The sequence below is a fragment of the Acomys minous genome (assembly GCF_964271855.1).
Source record: "Acomys minous genome assembly, chromosome: 1".
NCBI classification, from domain to species: Eukaryota; Metazoa; Chordata; class Mammalia; order Rodentia; family Muridae; genus Acomys; species Acomys minous.
This window is the reverse complement of record NC_140483.1, coordinates 967,017-990,209: the sequence shown is the minus strand read 5'-3', so window position 1 is coordinate 990,209 and position 23,193 is coordinate 967,017. Positions and strand designations below refer to the sequence as shown.

Sequence of the window (23,193 nt, the reverse complement as noted above, 5' to 3'; positions counted from 1 at the left end):
TCAATTGATTACAATTCTAGGATACGTGCCTAATAGAAAAAGGCACCAGCATGTGTAATTAATTATCAGGGGCAAGAAAGAGGCTTCCCAGAGCAGGTAAGACTTGAGTCAGAAAGAATGCAGGCAGGAAGGGCAGGGCAGCTGGAGGAGGGGACGGTAGGGGCACATGGTAGGCTGTGATCTGGGATGGCACTGTGAATGAGGCCCATTCACACCAAGAGCTCCGTGCCAGCAGCTCCTTACATGAAATTCTTTCCTCAGGGACATGTAGGGTTGCTTCATCCAGATTAGTCCTTCTCCACACCTGTGCCAGGAGCCTCAGCATCACTGGGAACCTTAGACAAGAGAATATCCCACCAAAACAGAGGCTGTGGTCCAGCCCAGCCACAAACTTTCCATCCCCTCCAGGCAATTCTGGGAGCAGCAGGATTAAGTGCATTAGGTTATCTTGCTGGGCTCAACCTTGGCTGTGCCTTCACTTAGGGAACTTTTAAACCAGGTGACAAAGCCTAGACACACCTTTAAAGATTCTGATGCATGGATCCAACTCTGACATTCACATTAAAAAACAAAACAACAACAACAAAACAAACAAATAAACAACATATGTAGCCTGGCCTGAGGAGCATTAAGTAAATGATATTCAGGTCCTTTTTGTTTACTATCTTAGGGTGGGGCAAAAGAAAGAGGAATATACTTCATTCCCTAGGTAACTTGAAAATAGAACCACCTGGCATCTGGAGGCAGACAGATTTCTGAAACCTGAAACCTTCAGTCGCCTGATGATGACAAGGCTTTTGATAATGTGCATAATTGTTCCCCTATGCCAGCCTAACACAAGGATACTGCATATAGATGCTGGCTCTCCAATCTAGAACAAGTATGCATAAACACAGTCACTTGCATACATACATCACACATTCTGCAAATGTATGTAAATGCACATAAAAACAACTGCAGAGGGACAGCCAGAATCTTTCATGTGCATTCGACCACAAATGAACCACCATTAGCAATCCCAGACCCACAATGGGCATTGTGGTGCATGGTGCATGCCTGTAACCCCAGAGGCTAAAGGTGGAGGATCATGGGTTAGAAGGCAGACTGGCTTACATAGTGAAACCCTGGCTCCAAATAAATGAGAGAAAGAAAGAAGAAAAGAGACATAGGGAAGGGGAAGAGAGAGAAGAGGGGGAAACAGGTAGGAGGAGAGAGACGGAGAAGGAGGTCTCTCTCAGATCCTGCGTTCTGAAAGTGGGTGTAAGTGGACTGCAGAGTCTAACATAAGTAGCACTTCCTCCTGGAGCAGTGACCTGAAGGCGTGGCTGCCATCTTGTGTAAGGAGAAGCAGGTCGTCCATGGAAGAGCTGCACGCCAGTACTAAGGGCAATTTTGTTTCCTTGCAGATTCGAGCTGATGGTCCCCCCCATGGTGGGGTCCAGTATGAGATGGTCTCCGTGTTCAAAGATGGGAGCCCCATACTCCGGGACATGGACTTCTCTATCAATCAGTTCTACCTGTATGTTATGTCTGAGAGGCAGGTAAGTGCTGACACACATCTCTCCATTCCTAACTCTAGGAAACCTAGGATAACCTGTCACCTTTAATCATAATTTGAAATCTGATGTATCCTACAGAAGATATTCTGAGAGTTTGCTGTGCAGGGGATCTGAGAAAAGCTGAGTCCTGTGGCATTTGCAGAGAGTTAGGGGGAAGCCACGGGCCTCTTTCCGGAGGCTTCTCTCTAGGCCACAGCCCCTGTCTGGATGAATGATGAAAAGCCCTGCAAGAAAGAGGTAGACTGAGCCCTGCAGCGCGGCGTGATTAGGAGGGAGATTTACTGCTCCTGGGCCCACAGAGTTGGCTGCTCATGGGAGCCAGAGGTGTAAATAATCCAGGCCTCTAGGCTGGGCTGGCTCCTGGGAGACAGGATGAGACGGGGCCCTGGAAGGAGATCAGATCTTGTCCTGAATCTGAAATTGGATGCAAGAGCTGGTCAGTTCTGGAAACCTGAAACTACGGCAGAGGTTGAAAACCCCACTGGAGAAGCCTCAGTCCTCTGCTAAAGTAGCAACTGTACAAACTCTATTTTCCTAGACCCAAGCAAAAGCCATTCTTCAGCTCATATTTTATCTACCAGTGTGAGAACAGAGGGAACAACAGGGAAGGAAGGGATCGGGGATGGTGGGAGCCCCACCAGAGCCCCAGAGGACAGAAACTAAGCGAACTTCTTAGCCTTGGCTCTTTGATCCTCTTGATCAGGAGGTAGCCATGGTGTTACAGAAGCCAAGTTAGTATCCTTTTCCAAGGAGGATGAAAAAGAAAGACAAGTATTCCAAGGTTGTCTTGGAGCTGAGGGTACTGACTGAAACTGGGGAGACAGCTGAGCTTCAGGATGCACCCCATCACTGGGCATCTCCTAATACCGGTGTCTTTCCATGAATGTTCCTCAAAGACCCGGATATCCCTGGTCAGCTTCACCCTTCCCAGAGTTCTCTGTGCTCTCTCTTTTCAAAGACATAGGATCTGTATCAATGGATGACAGACAAGGGCTGAGCAGGAGTGAGGAAAGGGAGCATGGGAGCATCAAGGAGAGCAGTGATGCAGCTCTCACTTGAAAAGTACTTCTTGAGAATAGATGATACAAATCATATGCTAATTGCATGCAAATTATATCTAGATACTCTTGAACCCACCTGTCATTGCCACCTTTATTCCTATGGCCCCTGTAGCTGAGGCATCAACAAATCCGGTTGAGGACCTAGTAGAACCAAAGGAAGCTTTGCCAACCCACAGTGGGTAGGACAGTCCTAGAAATAAACACTGGCCTATCAACCCAGTAAAATATCCAATGGGTCTTGGAACAGTGTTACTGGACACACAAACTTCAGGAGAAATAATCAGAATAAATGAGGTTTGGTTGCTATCCTTAAATTGATTACAATCTAGTGAAGGAGACAAGTGGCCAGAGATCTGTACCATTAGTCTCTGGATATTCCACATTTTCCTCTGATTCTTTTTTTGTTTTTTAAGGCAGAAACTTATTTGTATTATTGGGAAATACATTTATATATTCATGTGTTATGTGTGTGGAGGCTAGAGCCAACATCAGGTGGCCATCTCAAGGCACCATCCTCTTTGTTTCTTAAGACAGTGTTCTCAGTAGCCTAGACCTTAACAAACACATTAGGCTGACTGGCAAGTGAGGCCCAGGGTTTAGCTTGACTTTGCTCTCTACTGCTAAGATGATACATGTGTGCCTGTCTTTTATTTACTTGGGTTTTGGAGGTCCAACTCAGGTCTGCACATTTGCATGGCAAACACTTAAATTCACTGAGCCATTTCCCCAGCCCCCAGAGAGTCATTTTTAAATAAAGAAGGTAGAAGATGCTTACCCATCAGATCCAAGCACTACATTTTAAGAACAGCCGCAAGTCACCAAATCCTCCTGCACAAATCCTCCTTATTGACATTTTGCCAACACCCAGATGCCTGCAAAGAACTAGCTACAAACAGCAGGATGGGAGGGACCGAGGGACGGCAACCACGGAGCCAGTGAAAGGCCGGCCACACAAAATGAAGAGCCTATGCGTTGGTCGTATTTTCAGATATTCTGCATACCTGGGTCCTATTCCTAGCACTACACAGGTGGCTGAGAAGAGAAGGTGGGTCAGAATTGAGGCTGTTGAGTGAGCTTCAGGATACATATCTGAAAGCATCAGCCCCAGTCAAATCAAGTGCCCAAGTATCTCAGTTATAAATATCCCTCCCTTCCTCCTATCTTTTGTGTCAGATGCCCAGTTCTAGTTAGTCAGAACCAGACACACTGAGCCGCAGCCAGCCATGGGGAGCTGAAATCGGAAGCCTCTGTGTTTGATGCCCTGGGGTCGGGTGTCTTCGGTCAAGTGAGATATTAGTAAGAGTTCCCCATACCAAGTAGAGGCTGAGGGGGATTTGTGGTGGAGCTCTGAAGTCTGTCCCCTGGGAAGCTGCAAATCATGTAGAAGAGGTAGTCAGGTGACTTCCCAGGGGTCATCCAGATGTAGAAGAGGCAATCAGCTGACTTCTCAGGGGTCATCCAGGGCTGAGGGCCAAGAGCAGCTCCTGTGGCATCTGTGTGAGGCCATGGAGCAGAGTGTTGACACTCAGCACCGCCTCAGAAAGGACACGGCTTACTGTGTGCCAGAAGGATAGTCAGTGAGGACAGCAGCCTGTCTTTTCTCCCAGCGTTTGCCATTACTGTCCACATGACCCCACCACCTTAGCTTATCCTTTACTAATTAAAGGGTATGAATCAGATAATGGGGTATCTCTGAAGCCCCACCTCCTGAGTCCCACCTCACATTTTATAGCTGAGTTGCCTTTGACAAGCCACTTACTCTCAGTGTATCTATCAGAAGGAAAGTGCAAGATCAGTTGAGATAACAAATGAAGAATTTCTTCTTACTCAGCATCAATGGCCACATACTCACCATGAGGGCTCTACATGGCCTTCCCAGCCCTTGCTCCCCATAGTCCCATTACTGGAAATGGAGAGGCATGTGGCTATTAGGGGGACCCAGATGGCTGGCCTGGTCCATCAGCTCCTCAGGGACTTGCTTCCAAGACAGTGATGGCTGTCTAATTCCAGCCATCTTGTAGATATTAGCAAGCCTTAGCAAAGTCCTGGTTTGGGACTTTTAAAACTAACATTGGCAATAAATGTATTTTTATTATTACTGAGCCAACAGCATAAAATTCTCTTTGTTGATACTTTAATGTGTGTTTTCCTTCTCCATTTCAGTATTATCCTTTTCCAGTATGTCTTGGACATTTCTTATACTGTCAAGTCCTTAAAAACTATCCTTGAGTTCTGGTAATTTTTCTCTGATGTTTGTTACTCAGTTTATAAAGTGTCTGTGTCATGAATGAGAAATGATATGTTTTGTCAATTGTTGGGTGAATTTTGGTTAGTTGTTTCTCTTCATTCCTATGGTCATTTGGGAGATTAGAAATGATACTCTAATACAGTGGTTCTCAGCCAATGGGTTGCAATCCCGTTGGGGTTCAAACAACCCACGCACAGAGACTGCTAAGACCATCAAAAACACAGAGATTTACAAATGATTCATAACAGCAATAAAATTACGGTTATGAAGTAGCAGAGAAAGTAATTTTATGGACGAGGTCAGCATAACATGTGGAACTGTCGCAGTGTTAGGATGGCTGAAGACCAATGCTGTAGGAGATGAAATGACTACAATTGGGTTACTTGTTGTGAAGTGTTTTTTCTGCTACTGAAAGTGTCCCCTGAAACATACATTAGTGATTTTCTGAATTATATTTGCAGGTAACTTCATTATAATTTGGATTTTATTTTTTCAGTTTTTGGAACACATTTGACACCTAAATCAAATGTCATGTTCTCTTACAAATACTGTACTCAGTAGCAGCATAGGTAGGCTTGACATTAGACCACAAGATCTTTCTAAAGGAAAGATGGAAGTACTCAAGTGCTCCTATAAGCATCTTCCCTGAACTGTGATCACTGTACACAGAATATAGTGTTACTAATTGTTAATCAGTGTGTTTGTGGGGCAAAGTGGCATATCTGTTTTCCAGAATTGTGACAAAATAACTGAGACTAGGTGTAACTTATAAAGTGAAGAGGTTTGTAAGCCAAAGTCAAAACAGTTTTGTCCAGTTCCTGGTAGGTGCCACTTACCTGTGTCACAACATCGTAGGTATCATTAATGACATGAGCACGCTTGAGGACAAGCGATCACATACCAGAAGCCAGAGAGGCGGGGGAGGAGCTAGGCTTGTTCTTTCTTAGCAGCCCTTTTGTAAGGTCTTCCCAAGGACAGCACCTTCAGTGATCTCATTACACACCAGTGTCCATCCCCTTTAAAGGCTCTACAGTAATTTCCAGCTTGCGTGCCTTGTACGGCACACTCAAGCCATATTCAAACTCCGTAGGATATGATGGTAAGGATCCCTTCTGTAATTTCACTTTACAACACACAATGGCAGTGTAATTTCATGTCTTCCCTCTACACTTCGTTTTCCCAAAGATATGGTGCCTCTTATATCCATGGGACCATGTGAGAATAGAATCAGGTTTCCAGTTCTGTCTGGAGTGGGTTCCATCTCTTCACAAAGCTAGAACCTTCCAACTAGCAGTCAGTGTGCACTCTCTCTCCTTTTTCTCTTCTCTCTCTCTCTCTCTCTCTCTCTCTCTCTCTCTCTCTCTCGTTCACCCTCCCTCCCTCCCTCCCCCCATGTGTGTCAAATAACTAAATGTAATTAAGAAATAGTACTAGTAGGAAGTGTTGGGTCGTTAGTGCCACTGCCTAACAAGTCAATGTTAATGTACTCTTAATGGATCTATGGCTTGGCCAGTCCCAGGGGGGAACTTGGAAACAGAATTCCAGTCCTGTTGCTAATTGCCCAGGTGCTCCATCAAGAGCTGGCTGGCTCCTCCCTAGAAAGCTACCCCAGCATCCCCAGTAAGTCAGCAGATGCCGTGGACATGAATGCAGCTTGCTCCCAGACCCTCACTGTCTAATGGAAGTCAGTCAGCAAGTGCCGGGAAAGTTAGGCTGGGAGCCAAGTAAAACAGAAAGTGAGAAGATGAAAAGAAGAGGCAGAGCTTGATTCCAACCCAGCTTGTCAGGCTAGCCACTCCCAGAGAGGGAGTGCCACTCTGTCCTCAGGGTAGATGGGGAAAGAGTGTAGGAATGGAAGCAATTATTCTATTTTATACTTTAATTAGATTGAATTAGCAGAGGGAATAGAGGCATAAAATGATCCAGCGAAGGGTGAAATGGAAATGGGGAGCCACTGTGCAGAGTGGCTCCGTGCAGGCTGGAGAGAGCCTTGGGAAGAGCAGAGGGCTGGAGGGGGTGACATGTTTGTAGAGGGTGGGGGCCTCAGCTGCTCTCTACTTGGAAGCCCAGAGAGGGTGAATCATGTGAAGTTTAAGAGCTGGTGTGATTGATTGACACCACCACTGCACGGACACTTATGCAGCTTCAGAAAGTTATGTAATTTTCTTCTAAGCCTCAGCCGCTTCACTGTGAAATAGATCTAATAAGGCAGTGTTCTGAGGATAAGAAAACAGACATAAAGCGCCTAGTGTGTGTCCATCACACAGTCTGGGCTTCATCATCAGTGGTATTGTTAGTAAAACTTTCTGATACCTCACAGAGGATCAGAAGTGTCTGTTACAAACTATGGCCAGGGAATGTCCTGCTCCCAAGAATGGCTTGCAGCCTGTCATTGCTGCTGCCACCTGTCGTCCCAATGGACCAGTCAGAAGACTCTGGCCTGGCCAAACTGTGCTTCATGCTTATAATCTGGTATTTATTTTTCAAAATCCAGCAATGTACCCAGTAGACTAAACAGTCCCACTCTCTCAGAACATAGAGAGGCAGCCTCTAGCCCATATGTGAGGGCCACAGTCCAGAATACAAGCATCTGAAAGATGAGGGAAGGGATTTCAAGTCAGGTCATCTGCATGTCATAGGCCACATGTATGGACATCTGGTTTGGGAAGAGCTCTCCAGGGCAGGGGCTCTCCAAGTATGTAGCCAAGCTCCAAGATCAGTGACAAAGACAGGAATAAACCTCTTTTGTCTGTGAACACTCAGACATAGTCCAAGTGTCCTTATGTATACACTGTTTCTGTTTGCTGTATTACAAACAATCCCACACTTTATGAACATAGCACAGATACCTTCTCACAGCCTGGGGGACTGACATGAGTATCTCGGGTTACCAGAATGACGGGAGGAGGTTTGGAGAGATGCCTTAGCACAAAGTATGTAGCGCTGCTGCGGAGAAACCTGAACTTGGTTCCCAGCACTCCTGCCTGTCACTCACAACCACAGTTAACTTCAGCTCCATCTCTGGCCTCCATGGGCACTGTGCTCACATGCACATACCTCTACCAACACCACATGCATACATGAGACTTAAATAAGGGGCTAAAACTGTCTGGACTTTTCCACAGATTGACATCAATCCATATCAGTCCCAGCACAGTCTCTGACATACTCTCTAGCATGTCAAACATGTTAGCTACAGACTCTGAAAATGATACACCCCCCCCCACACACACACACATAAGACAGAAATTAGCTTTGGAAGTCCCCTCCCTTTTACTTGCCTCGTCACTCTAGGGACCATCACCCCAGAGACTTACATGTATCCATAGACACAACTTAAGAAACAAGGCTAAGGAGCGATCGGCCGCATGGATCTCTGTCTGCCAGGGCCGTAGACCACAGAATGCCAGAGCTGGCCAGGACTTCAGAGATGTCCCATTCTAATCCCAGGTGAAAAATACTCAGTGGGAACTTTTAGTATTGCAAGCACCCAATACTTAGACACAGGGTCAACACAAGTGTGTAAGGACACACCAATGGTTTTCCATCAGGTTACTTATTGGCTCAGGTTGTGTAAGTCCCCACAAAAGGAGGGGGGGCCATCAATGATGTTCTCCCTGAAAGTGTCCCTGGGAAATGGACTTGTACGAGGCAGGTCACAGCACAGGGACATTTCCTGTCAGTGTGTGCGTCTTACTGTGACAACGTGGTCCCAGCTCTCAGACATAGCTCTCCCTCAGGACACAGACAGGTATTCCTCACTCTGCATCACTGCAGGATGATAACATACTTACAACCCTGTCTGAAGAAGTTTACAAGTGGTGGGACAGTGAGATCAGCACTGAGACAGACTATGAAGTCCCCCTCCCCCCAGTCTCCAGCGCGCAGATAACTAACTCTCATTTCTTCTGTCTCTCCATCTCTGTATCTCTGCCTCTCTCTGTGTGTCTCTTTGTGTATGTGTGTGTGTGTGTGTGTGTGTGTGTGTGTGTGTCTGTCTGTCTGTCTCTCCCTATCTCTTTATCTTTCTGTGTGACTCTGCCTTTATCTATGTGTGTGTCACTGCCTGTCCCCTCCCCCCCCCCTCTCTCTCTCTCTCTCTCTCACACACACACACACACACACACACACACACACACACACACACACACACTTTTCCCTGTGTGGGTTTGGGAAGAACCTGAAGGTCAGGCCAGTCTCCTGCCTGATGAGATGGCAGTGCCCAGCCAGCTTCATGAAAGAACAAATTGTTTTCACTACTTTGGAGGAGTCCCTTTGAATAATTACTAAGCTGGATCTAGGACCAAAAATAGAGCCATTTTTCAAAAGGGCTGAGTTCACACCTGGGATAAGAAGCCTGCTACCTGTTGCCAAAGCTACTGAATTTTCAAGACCCCTAAGTTATCCAAGGACCTTGTAAAGGAAACAAAAATGTGAAGAAATACCCACTTCCAAAGCCCTTGGCCCTGGCATTCTGACACCTCAGACTGTTAATTTTGATTGTGGCTATTTATTCCAGGGGAGAAGACTTCTCCATGCCTACGCATGTTTTAACAATGCCAATAGAGTCTGTCACAGGCATCAATCACTCCTTTCCTGGCCTAGAAGCCTTGATCTAGAGCAGACATGAAGGTGGGGTTGGGGGTATCCAGAGGGTTGAGCCAGAGAGACTTGATGAATTATGGAGCTTGAGATTAGGAAAGTGAGGATAAAGGGGTTGAATGTGTCACTTTCAGTCCAAGCCTTTGGTGCACATGTGTTTCTGGTTAAGGATGTGGAACCCTGTGTGTTCCAGGAGCACAGTGCAAGGAGTCAGCCATGGCTGCCTCCTCCCAGGCTTTGCGTTCCCAGCATCAAGGAGCCCAGAGGCTGACCCAGATCATCGTTGGCCATTAATATTCTCTTGGAGCATTTTTTAAAAATAAATGTCTTCACCTGAGGGAGAATAACTGCTAACCTATTCTATTAATCAGATTCTTGGATGGCTGTATTTGAGAGACAATTTCTACCTCTTATTTTAGAGTTCTTTGGTTTGGAAAGAAGCGATTATGCACAATGCTCAGGCTGGACAAACTGGTGCCAAAACCCCTCATTGCTTTAAGCGGGCAGGACCGGTGGGCTCTACTTAGTGAGTTTGGGCAGAGACTTTGATTTCTCTTTTTAGCAACTGCTGGTGGTGGACCCCCTGACTGCCCGTAGTGATGCTCCAAGGATAAGATGATAGGAAATTACTGGATCTTAATTCTAGTCACTCAGAGTGGAACTCACTTGTCCTGGGTATAATCTGTGGGATGCTCAGCCCAGCATTCTTTCCGCGACTTGATTGTGGCTTTGCTCAACACAGGCAAAAGGAAGCAGTGGTTGTGTGTACAAGGTTTTAATTTAAAAAATTTAAAACAACCTAGGCCCCTGAGAGTCACTGAAGATGTTCCCAAGAGTCAAATTAAACTGTAAGAGATTTGCATATCATTTGCATATATAGCCTCTTTCATTCAGCAGACCATTAAGTGTCTACCATGTATAATGCATAGCTTTGTCCACTGGTAAGTCATTTGCATATGCAGATTTGGACAAGGCTGGCTTTCTAAGGAATGGTCCAGCAAATATCTTATAAATAGGTCTGCCCTGGAGAGATAGTCTTGTGATTTCTTCCTGCTCTTTTCACTACAGCAACAGCACTAAGTGTGGGTTTTGTATATAAATTTAAAAACAAAAAACAAAAACAAAAACTCAGGAGTTCTACCCTGGGGAGGGCCGGCAGGGAGTGGAATGTAGCTTGTAGAGAGTGTGGGCAGGGTGCTCAGTGACTGAGTGACTGAGGCAGCTCAAGCTCTCACGGAGGCGCTCTCTCACTGGTCCCTCCAGAAAAGGCATCCTCTTTGCCTTGATACAGGGATGCAGAGCTAGTCAGCCTTTATCTAGACAGGGGCAGTCTTTTGTTTCACAGGAAAGGGAGCCTAGATCTCAGAAGTGACTTCGAAAACAAAGAGAACAGCTCTAAAGAGGCTGACAGTCAGCGACTGTGAGCAGTCACCATCAAGTACTTGGTCAGGCTAAGCTTCACAACTAACCCCAGTGAGTGCCTTAAAAGCACTCGGAGAAGCACCTGGCATGGCACGCCTGCTTAATACATGTTAGTGTTGCAATTATGTCTGTATGTTATGTCCCATCCTATCACCAAGCCAATCCCTGCAGAGCAAGACTCAACTTACAGCCACACCTATAGTATAAACTCTACTGTCTGCCTGGCCTCTGAGCTCTGCTTTATTTAAGATGTGTTGAAATCTAATATTTATGCCAATGTTTTTCTTCTTTTAGTTCACAAACATGACCTCAGCTAATGAGTATTATTTCCCTAGCCTTTCCTATAGATAAGAGAGCTGAAATTAAGTCTGGCTTGCTAATTTGCCCAGAGCCGCAAAGTTGGCAAACAGCAAGGTTGGGCCTTTGCTCCAGGCCTCCTCAGCCAACGCTCCCTTCCTGTCTCTGAAAACAGCGCCCCCTGCTGTCCCTGTTTCCACCCTGCAATTTATCAAGAGCTTCAGGTTCCAGAAGGAAACACAGGCCTCCTAACCTGGCACTCCCAAGAAAGTGGTGGTCTGTTTAAAAACCCAGTTAAAGAGTGCCAACACTGTTTCAGAACACAGCCTCATTCAGGGGACAGCAGAAGAAATGCCCCTAGTCAGAAAAAAATAATTCGGCCCAAGGAGGTTAGTGAGTCTTGCCAAGAATACTCTCTCGTCCTTAGGCAAACTGGAAGGCAGTTAATTACCCATATTGACCAATAAGAAATGTGAGGCCCCTTGAGGTTTGATAACTTAACAAGGTGTGTCTAGGGCTCTTAGGGTAGAACTGTGAGTGAGAATCAAGTCTAACAACGGTAAAACCTTGGCCTTCCTGCCTTTCCCACTACCACCAATGCCATTCAGAGACCCCGGGGTGCTCTCGTGACTCCCTGTGCGTTCTTCCACCCTGTGCTCAACCTAGCTTACTCAACAAAGGAAACCCTTGCAAGGAGGGCAGGTGTGGAATACGAGAAGCATTTGCAACTAAGCCTCATCCAGGCTCTCAGGTGCCAGCCAAGAGTGAACCAGGTATGCCAGCACTCAGTCTCTGCCGGTCCCAGCTGGAGTCCTAAGGCTCAGAAAGCCTTTCCCAAGACAAATGGTGGGGCAGGGCTGGGATGACAGCCCAGAACTCAGCCCTTCCTGACACTGATGCTAATGCTCTCTTTATTTAGTTTTGGTAACTAAATGTATTTGATTTAGGCTATGACATTTAGTGCCACTTTGGATTTCCAATTAGACTCCAGTCAGGCCATGACAGTCTGTTTTGTTTTGTTTTGATCAACACAAAAGAGGGCAACATCAGAGGAGCTGTCATAAAACAAAACAAAACAAAAAAAATTATCTTTATCTGCCAATGGCTGGGACAGTGATGAGACGACACAGTTTCAGAGGTGTTGAGAGAAGCACACTCATCAGCCAAGGAAAGAGGCAGGAGAAAAGGAAGCAAACTCCTGGGAAGAGGTAGCAACTGAAGTGCTTGGCCTCTTCCTGAGTAGGTGCCCAAGCTGTACATAAGAGGACTGTGTAGAGACTAGGAACAGGTGTGCAAGCTGTACATCATAAGAAGACTGTGTAGAGACCAGGGACAGGTGAGCAAGCCGTACATAAGAGGGCTGTGTAGAGACCAGGGACAGGTGAGCAAGCCATACATAAGAGGGCTGTGTAGAGACCAGGGACAGGTGAGCAAGCCGTACATAAGAGGGCTGTGTAGAGACCAGGGACAGGTGAGCAAGCCGTACATAAGAGGGCTGTGTAGAGACCAGGGACAGGTGAGCAAGCCGTACATAAGAGGGCTGTGTAGAGACCAGGGACAGGTGAGGAAGCCGTACATAAGAGGACTGTGTAGAGACCAGGGACAGGTGAGCAAGCCGTACATAAGAGGGCTGTGTAGAGACCAGGGAGGGGAGCAGGGCAGTCTAACCCACAAGCTTGTCATTCAAAATGGCGTAGGCACAGAGACACTCATAGAACTTGGATTCAGACACTCTGAATGATGACTCTTAGGAGGTAGGAAGCTGATCTCTTGTGAGTTCTTCAACCCTCATGATGCCTCAGCCCTCATCTAGGCTGATTGTGCAGGTTCACATAAAGGTAGGAACTTGTCTTCACTGCCTGTGAGCCTAGCACACTGCTTACAGACTCATGCCAGGCAACGATTCTCTCTAGAGATGCTAGAGATGCCCAAGGAGGGATTTTTAGGGTCAAACTCAGGTCTGTAAAGAAATTCAGGGGAGGGTAGGTCAAGAATGGCAGGAGATGATGCGTCTACCTTATGAATTGTCTGGGAGGCTGAGTCAAGGCCAATTGCAGCCTTGGTTTCCCCACTGTGGAATGAATTCCTTCACAGGGCACTGGGTACTCTGTGCTTGGAAGCCTGCTGGTGGATACTAGTGCAGCGCAGTGACTGTCCCTGAATGGGTGAGGAGCAGCGTCTGTCCTAAGGAGGCTTTTCTCTGTGTTACAGGGGAGCAGTGTGGGTTGGCACTTCTCTTCCAAGGCTTGGCTTTCACTGTTTCAGACACAAACTTGACTGCATTTTTCTGCCTGGCCCTTTGCTCTTTTTCTGGGCCATGTTTAGGAACCTGGGGTCTCTACTTGGTTCTTCATGGTTCAGTTCCCTGAGCATTTGCCACTATGAACCCCTTAACCTTCCTTGCCAATACCTGCAGGTGGTTCCCACTCCACACTGCCCTCTACAACAGGTTGGGGCTTGTCAGCAGATGGAAGAGCACCACCTGTTGTCTGCTGGAGGAAGCTTAGGAAACAACCCAGGTTCAGTTTCCATCCTTCAGCAATATTTAAAGATGCGAATGCCAGTAGTAGGAAATAGATGAAGTAGAAAGAAGACTGAAAGGGAGCAGAGATGAGGCCAGTGTCCAAGCCACTCAGTTACCACTCGGGGCTCGGATGCAGCGCGAAGCCTGTCCTCACACAGTCACACAGACACACAGAGGGATAAGTGAGCAATGTTGATGGCGCAGTGTGTACAGGGAATACAACAGGGTGCGCCCAGCTTTGAATCAGAGATGGCTTCCTGGATGAGAAGATGGTCCAGTTGGCACATAAAAGGGGAGGGAGTTCATCCAGGTGGTTAAGTTAAAAAAAAAACTCTTGAAGAATGAAAAATCAGAATATTTGAAAAATTTTAATAGTATTTCCCAGACTTGAGATTGTTAACACTGAAGAAGGGTTGGAAAGTACCAGTCCCTAAGAAACCACATGGCACATAAGTGTGCAGCCTTCCAATCAGCTCGGTTCACCACCGTTCCCAAGAGGAAAGGGGCCCAACCTGGAAAGAAGGGACTTCAGGCTCCTCAGTGTCAGCAATATAGAACCATGTGCCCAGGACAAAGGTTGTCATTAGGGTTATCACTAGGGTTGTCCACATTATAGGCCCTCCATTCCCTCCACCTTTAGGCTTCTAGACAGGTCTTGGGTCCCAGGGACATCATCAAGAGAAAGACGATAGTATTGCCCACAACCACCTAAGATAGTCTTACTCCTCGCTGGGTGGCAAGGGTGGCATCTAGCCATGCCAGCTAATCAGATGAAGATAAAGATGTCTCCCCTCTGCTTGCAGTCCCTTCATTCAGTGATGTTGATGGTCAGTGGGACCTTGTCTGTCTGAGATACTTCTGTTTCCCCAAGAGATGTTCAATAATTATTGGGTGCTGAATACATACTCGGTGTAGGCTGTGAGCCAAAGCACCAGAGAAAGAAAGCTGTTATGTAAGACTTCCTAGGATGGCAAAAGGCCCTTGTAGGCAGATCATCCTGTATCCAGATCTGGGCTCTGCAATTGTGCCTTCCCCTAAGGCTTGGCTTAGCCTCTCTAAGTACCAGTTTTCTCTTCTGTAAGGTGGGGACAATGCTAATGGTTACTATTTTGATTGCTGGAGAAATTAAATGGCTGGTTCACATAGGACGTTTGAGATGGCAAGAACTCGGCCTATAGAACGGAGGCAGCTCAGCCCTGTCTGTTTACTCCTGTTTACTCCTGAGCATCCGTTCCTCTGGCATTAAGCCCTTGAGAACTAACAAGGTGCTCATTTTTTATCTTGAAGTCATCTGTCAGTTGCATCTATTCCCAGCCTATGTCTTAGGAGACAAGAGTAAGGAAGGAAAACAGATAACCACAGAAACTCATTTGCCAGGTGTCAGAGCCACCATCGGGAAAGCTCTCCTGCTCCATCTCCGGGGTGCCAGGAAACAGCAGCCTGACCTTTGATTTACTGCTCAATGTGGGTCTCTTGCCTCTGGATCTCTGTCTACCAGTGTCCAGCCCACCCTTAGCTGCCCATCCCTCAGAAGCCTGGTGCTCTCTTCCTGAATCCAGCTCCTTAGCAGGCTGCCATGTGGCTGAGCTGTTCTGTGTCCTCTGAGCATGACTGCTACCATGGCCAGACTCCTAAAGCCAGTGGGTGTGGAACAAGGGCAGCAAAGCCACCAATCCTCTTCCACAGCCCATTTTTACCCAGGATGCAAAGTGAGGCAAAGGCAAGCAAGCCATGTGCTCTGGCATCACTCGGTAACTCAGCAGCCTTATTCTACTTCCTCCCAGCCTGCATCCTGGAATGTCTCTATTAAGATCTACAGGGCACCTCCTCCTTTTATTTGTGTCCATCCTGCATCTACTTTCATGTCCGTTCTACATCTAGTTGACCTGCTCTGGCCAGCTCCTGTGTCTGCTTTTCTGTCTCTTGCTTGAGGCAGCCTTACTTTCTCCAAGCCAATTGGACTGAAGTGTGCACAGAAAGCAGACAGTAGACGGTGTCTGTAGAGGCAGTCAGTGGTGTCAAGAAAAATGAAATAACAAATGTACGGACAAGAAAACATGACATTCAGGTCCTCGAGACCAGGAATGAGCCAGATAGACCTAGCTGCAGAAATTAATAATGTGTGTGTGTATACAGCTGTGTGTATATAATGTGTATGTGTACTGTGTGTATGTACAGTGTATATGCATATGTGTGTATATAGCATGTATGTACTGTGTATGCATATGTGTGTATTGTGTAAGGCTGAGTATGTGTGTGTTACAACATTTCCAAATCAGCTTCAAAAATGTTTTCCTAGAAACTCTGCTACTCTTCAAGCCGTCTTCCTTGATGTTCTCTTGGCCTCTATCACCTGTGTTGGCAAAATTTCTCTCTTCCATCTGGTAAAGAGTTTTAAAACTTTTGTGCATGTCAGCTTCAGGATTTTCAAGCTTCCTTTTTGGACATGGCTGTCAGCATCGGTTTTCTGCAGGGAGTGATTTAATCTTCATTTATTCATTAACCCTCCCCCAAACTTCATTAGTGAGGATTTATAAAGGTGCTGAATTAGAAAGGTCAGCTGTCCCTGGGCCCGGGACACGGTGTGCCTGGAGCTCTTCTCGCGAGCTTCATTCTCAGGATTCGTTCCTAAGGTTGGGCAACAAAGAGGACAGCAGACGTCAGCCTTGTGCTGGGTATGTATGATTTCTGACTCCGCCATCCCCAGGTTGCCTCTTAGGTACAACGGTCCCTCAAGGAAATTGCTGATGGAAGCAATTGAGAAACGGCTCCACTGAGGGCTGTCAGGGCAGTATAAAGAGTATCCTGAACACAGTGCCTAGCATACAGCAAATGAGAGAAAGGGTAGATCTTACCAAATGTCTCCCACTGTCATGGACAAGCCCTGGCAGAATCCCCTAGTCAATAGGTCACTATCTTTGAGGGACTATATGCAGAAATCTGTCTGGCAGCACCAAATAACACAAAAGCCATGTATGTATGTATAACCACCGGCGACACCTAAGTTCATGGAGGACTCAAAATGTCAACTTTCATCTTGGTGAGATGAAGCTTGCTTCCAAGACCTAGAAGATTCTACAAAGGGTCAGGCTAATCTCTGCTTTGCTCAGGTCTCTACTTCACCTCGCCCAGAAGTCACTCATCTTCATGTGCGTTGCCTCAAGTCCCCGTGTCTTTTTGCAGTCAAGTGGCTGACCATCTTGCTCATGGAGTTCTTCTGCAAGGCTTTCCGGAAGAGGAACAACAGCAAGTAGACTTAAAAATACACACACACACACACACACACACACACACACACACACGCAGAGAGAGAGGGGGGAAGCTTTAATCTTCTTTAAAGGCAACATACTTGCTTGTGACCTCCTCCCTTTCTTCTGCTTCCTGGACACCAGGCAGAGCTCAGCCATCCCTGCCCACTCCTCGGGATGAACATAGTCTGCCAGCCTCCTCTATAACATCAATGAACTTCTGTTCCTTCCCATTTAGGCTCTAAGTGACTAAAGGACCAGATAGTCCAGGGATCCCAGCCTCTTACATTGCCAGCTGTACAGCCGGACTCAATCAGGATTTGAGAAAACAATTTTAATAAGAAGGCAGGTGGGCAAACCTATTCCATGTGCCAAGCTGAGAATTTTGGGTTTTAATATGATCACAAAGGATTATAAAAATTAATTTTATTTTATCTAATATTGTGCAACTTTGGGGCTTCTGGGATTCAGCATGCAAATTTATGCTCCCAGTGCAAATTGGAGCATGTCTAGATTAATGAAGAAACTGTAGGCACCCCACTTTCCCCAGAATCCTATTTACCTTACTGGATTACTTACTTGTTTGCCAAAGATGCACTCAGGGCAAAATTTCAAGAGGAGGAGGAACTCTGGAGCAACAGAAGTCTGACTGGTACCTCTTCTAGAGAGGCTATGTAATGGATAGAGCCCTAGGTGTTGGTGGCAGATGAAGCAGGGCCTTCTGTTAGTCAATGGAAGGAGGCCTGTGCTGCTCCTCCTGTGGTCCAGCAGTGAGGAGAGGCCTGAGGGTGTTTCTGTAATGCGATGCCTAGGCATTGTTAGTCATGCCTGACCTTTGTAGATCAGTCATACTGTATTGTTTTATTTCGTGACATAAGACCTTACCTCAAAGGCCATTTGATAAAGCTAGTTAGTTTTATATTTTGAAAGGAATTTGCTTCTAAATATTAATTTGGTGTGAGACTTTTATGGAGTCCATTAAGATGACTGAGAGAGGGTACTAGCCAGTGTACACCACAGATAAGAACTGTTCCTCAGACTGTGTGCTCACAGGCCGTTTGGTGACTTCTTTCCAGTTCTCCACCATCATCCTGCCACAGCCTCCAAACCACTGTGACGGTGGCATTATCTTGGCCTACCTACTAGAAGCTTCTCTCCTTATAATTCAAGCTAAATCAATCCTGAAAGTTATAGAAAAAGAAAAATGGCCTCTCACACACAGGAAGCATATCCTCCACTGTCTTCAGCTGGCTTTGCCTACGGCGTCTATATTAATGCTGGAACCTTTGGTTCTGTTTCTGATACTTTCCATTTCTTCTTACCGGTGGCCCTAGACTAACATCTAGTGGCCACAGGGAAGTGCTGGTCGGCCTCTTCGTGGAGAAATGACCCTACACGCAGCCTGTAAATGTTCCCATCTTACATGTCTGTCAGTAGATGGAATAGGTATCCCGCCATTGTGGCAATTCTCAGGAGAGCTGCTAAGGAACAAGTCGGTGCCACTTCCATTATAGAACACGTGTGGCCCTGGTCCTTTCCAGCCGGTTACTACGGCCTTTTCCTAGCCCTTATCCAGGGCTGTCACTTCCTGCCTCTTGCATCCTGAAGCTACAGCTTTAGCAAGTAAAATTACCTTAAACATAAGCAATGGCAGATAACCATTAGAGGAGAATCAGCCTTTACGCTGTAAAAATTGAGCTGGGAATTGTCACTTTTAAGAGCTAAGAGAGAGATATATGGACAAAATACCAGGTGAATTTTATTTGTCTCTCAACATTAAATCTAACTCCGAGGCCACACCAGGCATGCTCACATTACAGCCCACTCTGCTCCTTTCTTTGTGAAAAGTGTGCATAGGCTATAAACAGCCCACACTCAAAACACAATCGTTTCACAGTGCTCTGGTTTCCCCTGTGGTAAAAATGAGAGACCCAGCTGCAGGATCCCTTAGTTGGCCAGTTAATGACCAACCTGGATTCAGTGATGCGTCTAGGGTGAACGGTTTGGTAGCTTGCATAATGAACCTCACTCATGTGTGGGTTCTAAACTCTTTCCTGTACTTTTCTTGGCTTTGAGTTAAATGAGAAGTTTCGAACATTTACTAGGATGTGGACGGAACCATCCAAAACACAGCGCTAAGTGAAAGAAGCCAGTCACGTGTTGGATGGTTTGACGAATAGGACATGCACAAAACAGACAGAAAATCCACCAGTGGGCTTCCTGGCGTTGAGAAGCTAGAGACACAGGGGATGGATGTGACTGCCCATGGACAAGACTTACTCTTTGGGGAAGTTGTGAAGAAAATATTCTAAAATTAATTGTGCTTTATTTATTTTATTCACAATTCCATGAATGTATTCAGCACTTTTGGGGCATATACTCTTAAGTGGGTGAATTTGAGGACATAAGAATTTTATATTGATAAAAATGCTTGTAAATCTTAAGGAGGCTGCACTCTGTCTGGCTACTCAGTGGCCTTTCCAGGCACTCAGTGGCTTCTCCTTTGCTTGGTACCCTTTGCCTAGAAGACACATCCACACTGTGGATGGGCTACTATGTGAGGCCTCTATGGGATCTGATGTCATGGATTTGTTTCTCCTTCCTTGTTCTCCTTTTCCTTTTCTGTCTCATCCTTTCTTCCTTTTTCCCTGCCAGTCACCACCCTGATGTGTACAAGGCATGGGTTTCCATGGCTCCAAGAAGCTGTGGGTGGTGGTGGTGGGAGATGATGATAATGGAAATTAAATAATAATGTCATTAATGTTGTTACTATCATAGCTACCTAGGACTTACTGCAACCCTCCCAACAACCCTCTTAGGGGAATAATCCACTGCGTGTACAGAATTATAGACTACACTGAGACATAACCAGAAAATTCACATGACCAGCTTCCCCAGGGCAAGCCTTCTTGTTGATCCTCAGTGCACATCCTCTGAGGCTCCATTGGTGAGAAGCACTGGGATGGATTATATTATTTATCGAGCCATTCAAGTAAAACAGTTTGCTGGAGTTCAAAACTGCAGTACCAAGGATGCCATCTGTTAGTCTGATATTTATGGCTGTTTATGGAATAAGTCCTTGTGGTTGTTTTACTCATTGTGGTTTTCATTAAGGCGTTAAGCCTGTTTTAAAAGTCTGTTTGTCATTTTAAACTCCTCTGTTTAATCTTGGTCAGTCCAATCCTTCTTCAGGAGAAGCCGAGAGGGACAGCTCCTGATGGCTCTCTTTATGTCTGCATGACGAGGTGTGCTGAGTGTGTGCCATGAATGTGAGTGGGGTAAGTCAGTGTGGGTGTGTGCTGTGAGAGCATGTGGCTGCATGTCATGAGTGTATAGTAGGGAATATTTGTTTGTATACCAGCTTAAATACATGGGGTGCATTTGTGGGTATGTCAGGAGCTCTCGCATATGGTAGCCTTTCTTTAGAAACACAAGAATGCTTGAATTAAGACCTAACTATGCGCTTCCAAAGCACAGAGACTGTTTCTGAGCTACCTTACAGTACCTAGTGACACACCCTTGACTCATGGAGGCTTGCAGGGGAGGGAGCTGGAACGCTTGGTACTAGAGGGCCCACTAGGTTTCAGCACCACTCATAAAGGACCCAGAGTTCCTGACCAGCTCTACAGGGATGGACACTTCCATCCCAGCGGGTCCTCATTTGCTGTAGCACTTAATGTACCTAGAGAGTCACCTTTATTTAACTGTGTAAACGTGTCCTGTTAGTTTGATGGTGCTCAGTAAGCTAAATCGCACTGTCTCAGACCTCTACTAGCAGCGAAGGGAATACTTAGTGAAAGACACAGAGAGCAGTGTCTACTCCAGGCCTCTGCAGATAAAGTCTAGATCCCCTACCCTGCCTCAGTAAGTGCCATTCTCACTCTCTGACTAGCACCCCAACCGATCACTGTCACTCCACACTGGCCACCCCACTCTTCCCTGGTCACTGCCACTCCACTCTAATGACTGCCACCACCTCTTCAATTAGCGTCACTCGCCCTGACCATTGCCACACCTCCTCTGGTCTCTACTCAGTACATTTGCCCTTTTAAACTCAGGGTTAATTTTCACCTTGTAGCATGCAACTCTTTTTACATCTGTTATGTCCTCTCAATTAGTTAGCATGCTCCAGAAGAGAGAGCATATTTCTGCTTCCTTTGCTTTCAGCCGCCCCTTAACATCTTCAGAGGATCTGCCCCAGGGGGCTCCTCTCAGTTCCCATAATCCTGAGGGGCGTGTCAGCTGAAGGTGCAGATGCCCAGGCCCCGTGTTCAGAGCCATATGATCAACCACACACCTCTCTCCCAAAGTGCCAGCTGCACCAGGTATCGAGCAACACATGGGCACATTCACAGAGCTCCCTCCAGCAGCAGACTTCATTGGGGGACAATGTCTCTGAAATCTAAGGGAGTTCTAGAGCCAGGTTACACAGAGTGCTACAAGAGCAATAAGAAGTGGCCAGTCTTCTGGCATATTAACCTCACTGTAGCTGCGTGTTCTGTGGGCTGCGTTGAGTTTACGAGAAGCAGCGTATGGGAAGGCAGCACCAGGACTAGAGCTTTTCATTCAGTCCTGATACCAGTTCTTGCTCCCCGTAGAGGAGCATGGTCAGTGCATCCCAGCAAGAGGCAGGGTCTCTGTCTGCCATTACAGATGTCAGTCATCACCACCACCTGTTAGCCTTCCCAGCTCCTTCTCTTTCTCCAGAACTGAGAACCCAGCAGTCACTACATAGAAGTTCTGATGCTCTAAGCCTCTCACGCCCAAGAACGGCAATGCATCGCCCGTGGTGCGTGGCCAGACCGAACCCGATTGCACTCGGGTGGTTAAAAGTCCAGGTCTAATTAGAGTTCCAGGGAATCAAACCACTGTATTATTAATGATTCTCGGGCAATGTTCTGATTAAAACAGTAATTTTAATAAGCATAGCTCAATGCTAAGTGTTCACTGAGCTCTTAATTACATCAGTTATGACTCCAAAGTTATTTAAAATTCTGATTTTTTTCAACTAGAAATGCACCAAATAAAATACTCAGGTGATTTGGTGATTATTTTCTTCAATTAATTTCCTAAGCAGTTGTGGTTTTGAGGAGGGTATCTTTTGTTTCCCTTGCATCTCTCCAAAGCTTCCTTTACTCCTTGGCATCTCAAGAGGCTTGAAAACACAGATTACAGTTTAAGCAGCCATTGACAAAAGCCAGAAGAGCAGCGAAGAATACAAAGATCTTTGAGAAGTCCCCACTACCAAGTGATACTTATAAATTCCAACCGGTGATCATACACTTTACCTGGCTGCCTGAACGTTGTCAGCACAAAGCAGGCCCCTGACCCACATCAGCTCACCTCAGCCTTGCTTTCATTTGGCCAGGAGCAGGTCTTCTGTTGAAGACTAGCACTCATAGCTCCCAGAAGACGTAGACAAAAGACCCGAGAGGCCACTCAGGATTAGTTCTGAACATCTCTTGAGTCACTTTAGTGGATAAAGACTGTAAGCCATTAACTCCACTGAAGACCCTGTGGTCTGAGAAGGACCGAGTTTCAAAACCAAATGAGAGTTGGCATCCAGAACTTTCTTCAATATAAAATCATTTTATTATGAAGTTAACAATCAGCACCCAGAAGTAACAGCTGTGTCCCCCTGATCCATGATGCACGTCTGGAACTGTGCAGGGCTGTGCCTGTGGCGACTCACTTCCCATAGCTCCCGTGGCACCACAGTCATCGGCGTTATCTTGCCACCAAGAATGCTGTGAGATGCATCTTAATGCAACTTTTTTTTTTACTCCTACTGTCCCTTCAGAAAGCATATCTTGGAACAGTTATACAGGATCTCTAATATAGCTAAACAGCAAGACGCTCACTCTGGGGTAATAAAATACCCTTATCCCTAGGTCTGATCTCAAGCACAGTGTCTGTTGAGGGTTAAGATGGCAGTTCCTGACCAGAATTTAGCTGCATTGATGGGAGCTTAGGTTTGTTCTGTGCGCACCACCTTGAGCCTGGGCCTGGTGCACGCCCCCTGCCTTCCTGCCACCGTTCTTTCTCACATCTTACTTCTGAGCTGCTGGTCCCGACCCTTCCAGAGGTTAGCGAGGTACGCAGCTGAGACTGTCACACATAGCTCCATGATCTCCAGCTGGCCAGTGTCTCTGATCTTTCGTGGCTGGAAACTTGGTGACCTTGGGGTTAGCCATGGCATCTATAACTGCAGTTCCCACCAAGTGGAGTTGCT

General features: G+C 46.4%; 1 protein-coding gene across 1 annotated transcript in view; it reads left to right on the top strand.

Annotated features, from left to right (window-relative positions):
* The window catches only part of PLXNA2 (plexin A2), a 198,391-nt gene that overhangs the window by 94,061 nt on the left and 81,137 nt on the right, over positions 1-23,193 (top strand). The window contains exon 4 of the mRNA XM_084792550.1: positions 1,407-1,541. Coding sequence (XP_084648676.1) covers positions 1,407-1,541 — 135 coding nt within the window. The remainder of the gene's footprint in view (positions 1-1,406; positions 1,542-23,193) is intronic.